Source organism: Elgaria multicarinata, chromosome 16 (assembly GCF_023053635.1).
Source record: "Elgaria multicarinata webbii isolate HBS135686 ecotype San Diego chromosome 16, rElgMul1.1.pri, whole genome shotgun sequence".
Lineage (NCBI taxonomy): Eukaryota > Metazoa > Chordata > Lepidosauria > Squamata > Anguidae > Elgaria > Elgaria multicarinata.
In genome coordinates, this window is record NC_086186.1 from 10,397,520 (window position 1) to 10,403,519 (window position 6,000).

The 6,000-nt window shown below is 49.0% G+C and overlaps 1 protein-coding gene across 1 annotated transcript in view; it reads left to right on the top strand.

Annotated features, from left to right (window-relative positions):
- INSYN1 (inhibitory synaptic factor 1) overlaps window positions 1-4,980 on the top strand; it is an 80,492-nt gene extending 75,512 nt beyond the window's left edge. Inside the window, exon 2 of the mRNA XM_063142249.1 lies at window positions 4,300-4,980. Coding sequence (XP_062998319.1) covers window positions 4,300-4,980 — 681 coding nt within the window. The remainder of the gene's footprint in view (window positions 1-4,299) is intronic.
- Window positions 4,981-6,000: the final 1,020 nt, after the last annotated feature.

Genomic DNA, 6,000 nt, shown 5'->3' on the forward strand with positions numbered 1-6,000 from the left:
AGAGCTCATAAATTACATCTCCTGCGCTGGTCTCACTTTCATCTTGTAGCACGCAAACTTTGTGTGTGTGTGTTTGTGTGTGTGTGTGTGTGTGTGTGTGTGTGTGTGTGTGTGTGTGAAGAGGAAGGAAGGAATAAACCGTTGGAAGCTAGTCACCATATGTTGAAAGCTATTAATGCGCTGATGCATTTTATGTTTTGCTTTGTTTTAGTTGCTCCTGATGAAGAGGCATTGCCTCAAAACGCACTGGAGCAGAGATGGGGAGGATTTTGTTGCAGTTCAGTTTTGATAAGAATTCATCCAAATTCACAAAGTTCTCTATTTTTTGCATCAAAAAGAGCTTTTAAAAGAAACTGTGGGTGAAACAGACAGATCTACTCATCTAGGCCCAGGGCTTTGAATACTTTGTTCCCTGTGAATTCAACCTTGTTGGTGCTTCATTGGTGGCACCACCTCTGCTTTGACAGCAGGCTCCTTATCAGCAATACGGCAGGCAGGAATCTCAAGGTCCTCTCCAGGCTGGGAATAGCTGGACCACTTGAATTGGGTTAGAACATAGGAACAGCAGAAGAGCCCTGCTGGATCAGACCAAGGGTCCATCCATTCCAGCACTCCATTCACACAGCGGCCAACCAGCTGCTGAACCAACAAGCAGGACATGAGTGCAACATCACCATCCCACCCATGCTCCCCAGCAATTGGTACCTATAGGCCTACTGCCTCTGCTACTGGAGGCAACGCATAGTTATCAGGGACTAGTAGCCATTGATAGCCTTCTAGTTGGTGCAGATAGGGGAGAATTTTGTTTCAGTTCTATATATAAGAATTTACGACAATTCGTGAAGTTCTTCATATTGAAGAGAGAAAGAACCTGAGATTTAAAATTTGAACGCGAGAGAAAACTATACTGGCAGATTTGCCTATCCCTGACATTGCGCTTTTAGGAATAATGGATGACGTAAGTGAGCATGTTTAGACAGAAAAGAAGTCCTTCAATTCCCAGCACTCTCCAGCCAGCCATGCTGGTTTGGGGATGCTGGGAGTTGTAGGACATTTTTCTGTCTAACCATATCGCCCTAAGACAGTCTTCCCCAAATGAATGCCTTCCAGGTGTGTTTGAAAACAACTCCCAAGATCCCCAATCTTCATACTGGCAGGGGATGATGGGAATTGCAGTCCAACTCACCCAGAGGGCACTGGGTTGGCTAAGTCAGGCAGAAGTCATGCCAGCAATTGTATTCCCTTCATTATGTCAGCCCTGGCCCCGTGCCATTTCTGTTTCATGTCATCCCTGTTGGTGTGCCACTGCTCTTCAGTCTAACTGCATTAAGAAGAGCACTGAACAGGACGCTCGGACAGCATGCGTGCTCACTGGTCTTCCTTTTCAAAGGATGCGAGATGTTCAAAAGGAATTCTTCGCAGTCAAAACGAATTTGCTCGGGGTCTACTTGAAGCAATTGTTAAATGCCTTATTCCTCTCCGAGAAGCAATCAGCTCCGCTTGACTTCTCATATCCGGTCTCCATCTACTGGGCACTTAGAGGGATGCAACTAGGGAGCCACCTGGATGGTGGATATTATTGGCTGCTGTTTCTTCAGCCCTTTATAAGTGTAACATTTAGGGCAGGTTTAGGGGAAGGAGATGGCGGGGGAGGGGGCAGGGGGAGGGGCAGTGATGGGGGGCATTGCTTTGCTTGTGCTCCCAGGCTCTGTTACTACGTACCCTCATGGCTGATGGTCTCAAAGTTTGGGCCTAGGCAGTACTTTCATTATGGACTTGATTAGATTGTCAACTTTTAGGCAGTGACTTGTTTCTTTAAATTTGGGTTGGGGAACCCTTTTTTTCTAACAGGGGCCACATGACAGTGGTGGGTGGGGCTAGAACAGTGTTGGCGGAGTCAGAAACAAAAGTGAGTGGGACCAACCCCTTTCTCTCTTTTTCTGCCTCCCCCTTTCTCTCTCTCTCTCTCTGCCACCCCCTTTTCTGTCTCTTTCTTCTAGATCATCCCTTCTCTCTCTGTGTGTGACCCCTTTTCTGACTCTTTCTTCCTGACCATCCCTTCCCTCTCTCTCTCCTTCTCTCTCTATGCCACCCCCTTTTCTGTCTCTTTCTTCTAGACCATCCCTTCTCTCTCTGTGTGTGACCCCCTTTTCTGACTCTTTCTTCCTGACCATCCCTTCCCTCTCTCTCTCTCTCTCTCTCTCTCTCTCTCTCTCTCTCTCTCTCTCTCTCTCTCTGCCACCCCCTTTTCTGTCTCTTTCTTCTAGATCATCCCTTCTCTCTGTGTGTGTGACCCCCTTTTCTGTCTCTTTCTTCCTGACCATCCCTTTTCTCCCTCCCTCCCTCCCTCTCCCTCTCCCTCTCTCTGTGACCCCCTTTTCTTTCTGTTTTTTCCTGACCCTCCATTCTCTTGATCTCTGCCACACCTTTTTCTGTCTTCCTCTTTCTGACACCCCCCTCTCTCTCTTATTCCCCACCCAATAGGCTGACAGAAAAAGGCCATCTTTCTTGTCAGGCTTCTGAACTCGTTTGAAGAAGCCATTTGAAATTTGGGTACATGATATTAGGCCGCAGGGTTCCCCACCAGATTAGAATTAATGCCTAGTTCTATTCAATTCTTTGATAAAATGTTGTTGTTGTAGTTGTTGTTGTATAGTTATCCTGCACTCATTTTATTAGTAAATGAATTACTACATTTTATTATTACATTTTTATTAGGAGATCTAAAGTGCTCAAGGTGGTGTACGTGGGATTTCTTTCCCTCCCCTGCCCTGCTTAATATCCTCAAAGTAATATTGTGAGATAGGCCAGGATGAAGAAATATTGATTGGCTCGACATCACATAGTAGGCTTAGTGAGGAATTTGAATGCAGGTCTTCCCAGCCCAAGTCCAACACTCCAACTCTATCACAAGAAGAAGAACAGCCAAGAGATGAGAGAAAGAGACTGCAGCCTCAGGGGTAGATCTGGGTTATTTGTTGAAACCACGGGGAACCATTTATTCTGTAGGGGGGTGTTTTGCAGCACATCCTGTGTGCACCAGTTGCTGGGGAACATGGGCGGGAGGGTGCTGTTGCACCATGTCCTGCTTGTTCATCCCTGGCCGATGGCTGGTTGGCCACTGTGTGAACAGAGTGCTGGACTAGATGGACCCTTGGTCTGATCCAGCATGGCACTTCTGATGTTCTCATCCTCACGTCAAGGTGTGGCTTGCAGGAGCTGTGATTTGTGTAGACAATTGTGTGGACAATTGTGCCTCACAGCAATGAGTACTGATTGGATAACCTCTATCTTCAAAGGAACCTTCACAAGTGGTGACATGGCCAGCAGCCCCACATCTCCCAGGGAATGTCTGAAGAAGACATGACATCACTGCGGTGAATGTGATGAAGGGAGTACAACAGTGTGGCGAGAGACGTTTCTGGAGCCGAATGGTTCCTGTTCTTTATGAACATATAGAGCAGCCTTCCCTAGCCTGGTCCAGCCCAGATGTGATCAATCCCTAGCATCTCTGGGAAGGGCTGGGAAAGAATCCTGCCAGAAACCCTGGAGAGCTGCTGCCCGTCAGGGTTGACAATCACTAGGCAAGAAGGGAAATGGGCTGACTCAGCAGAAAGCCAGATGGACCAAGGGTCTGACTCAGCAGAAGGCCAGATGGACCAAGGGTCTGACTCAGCAGAAGGCCAGATGGACCAAGGGTCTGACTCAGCATAAGCCAGCTTCCTGCACTCCTATCCTCCACCTTCCCCAGCCAGCAATGGCCATGCTAGCTGGAGAAGATTGGAGTAGTAGTGCAACTCACTTGGAGGGAAGCAGGCTCATGAAGGCTGCCCTAGAGATTCTCCCTCTGGTTACAGATCATGGAGGCAGTGATGAAATGGCCTGAAAAAGATGACGGTTAGGGAGGTGGGAGAATTTTGTATCCATTTGTTTAACGCCTGAACCCGTCCTTTGTGGGCAAAGCTGGCCTATTCCCAATCTTGTAATTGCGTTCACGAAATGTGCACTTGAAAAAATGTGCATTTCAGTGGATTGGGGGGAGGATAATTCATTTCCATGCTTTAGCCAATGGGCGAAGTACGCATTTGGGTGCGCACTTAAAAACATTCACCTAAACGCCTGCTTTTCCCATTAAGGCATTGGGGCGGTGGGTGGGGACTTGCAATCAGAAATGAGGTGGATCGAACTTTGGGATGGAACTCTTTGAGGAGCTACAGCCCTAGGGAAGATGTTGGTTGGTAGATGGCCAACGCTGCCGCCGGTCTCTGTTTGTAACCACTCCTTTGCCTTTCTCCCCAGGTGGTAAGCCAGATTGACAAACTGACGTCAGACTTCGAGTTTGAGCTGGAGCCAGACGACTGGACGACTGCAACGGTGAGCAGCACCTCAAGCAGCGAGAAAGGAGGTGGCATGTTTGACCTTGGGCACCTTGATTTCATGACCTCGGATATCCTCTCTGACAGCTGGGAGTTCTGCTCTTTCCTTGAAGCCTCCACCCCGTCCGATTCCGGCGATGGCTCTGAGCACCAGCCGGCCCAGCAGGGACGTCAGCCCGACTACCGGCTGATGAACGGCGGAGTCCTGATCCCCAACGGACCCCGGGTAGAGACCCCAGACTCTTCTAGCGAGGAGGCCTTCAGCTCTGCCCCGAGTCACAAAACCCAGCACCAGAGGACGCCTGGCACCAGGGAGCGGGTGCGGTTCAGTGACAAAGTCCTCTATCACGCTTTGTGCTGCGATGACGACGACGAGGATGCCGACGGGGGCACGCCTCCCGAGGACGCTCTCGAGGAGCCCGGCGAGGTGGCCCACAAGGTGGCGCCCATCTCCAAGGCCACGCCCCGGCGGTCGCCTCACCTCAGTAGCGCTCAGCAACGGAAGCTGACGCGGAACAGCAGCACTCAGACTGTGTCAGACAAAAGCACGCAGACGGTGCTACCTTACATCTCGGGCAAACAGAAAATCAAAAGCAAGAACTGAGGACCGGCCGAGCTTGGGGGTGGGGGAAATGGGGAAAGCTGCAAATATATATATATATAAAAAAATCTCTATATATATTTAAGTCAATAAATAATAACAATATGATTTAAAAAAAAGTGGCGGGTATCATCGTGAACTGCGTAGCCGTTGTGTCAAGACTCAGGGAATTTAAATGGTTTTATTGATTGATTGGTTCCCCACCACCACCATGGTGCCACACATGCGCACACCAGCTCAATGAATGCTATGCCTACCCACAAGTCGAATGAAACACATCCCCTCGCTGAGCAAAAAGCTGGGGGTGGGGTGGGGGTTTTTAAAGAGGTCGACAAATATGTTCAACGTGATCACCCAGCTGTCTGCAAATGGAGCGGTTGACAAAACAAAGCACCTTTTCCCCAAAGGATGTTGGGAAATGGAGTTTATCTCAGAGGCCAAAGAAAGGTAGTAACGGGCAAGGGAGACCAGACCAATTTCGGGCACAACCCTATGCATGGAAAGGGAAGTCCTACAACTCCCAACATTCCCCCGAGAGCATGGCTGCCTGGGGAGTGCCAAGAGTTGTAGGATATTTTTCCATCTAAACATGCATAGGATTGTACCTTTAGACATGTTGGTTTTTTGTTTGTTTTCATACAGTTACTTCTAGGGTGCCATTTCGTGTTATTGTTGTTGTTGCTGCTGTTATTTGGGTGGAGGTGCAGCCCAAAGGGCCCGGGGTCAAAAATGGAACCAAGACCTCCTGAGGTTTCCTAGCCCTGAGACACAGGCAGGTTAGACCTCCCAGTTCAGGACCAATCTTTTGCCACGATGGGCGTTGATGGGGGACGGCGCCTGTGACATGGAAAGGGCCCTGGTGCATCGATCAAACGTCCATCAACTCTGAACATTCTGTTTCCTGCCAGATGCTTCCAGAAAGCCACAAGAGGGTGGAGGAAAGGCACAGAGGAGCAGAAAGTGTACAAACCAGATTTGCCACATACTGTATTTCTTCCATTCTAAGACGCCATCGATCGTAAG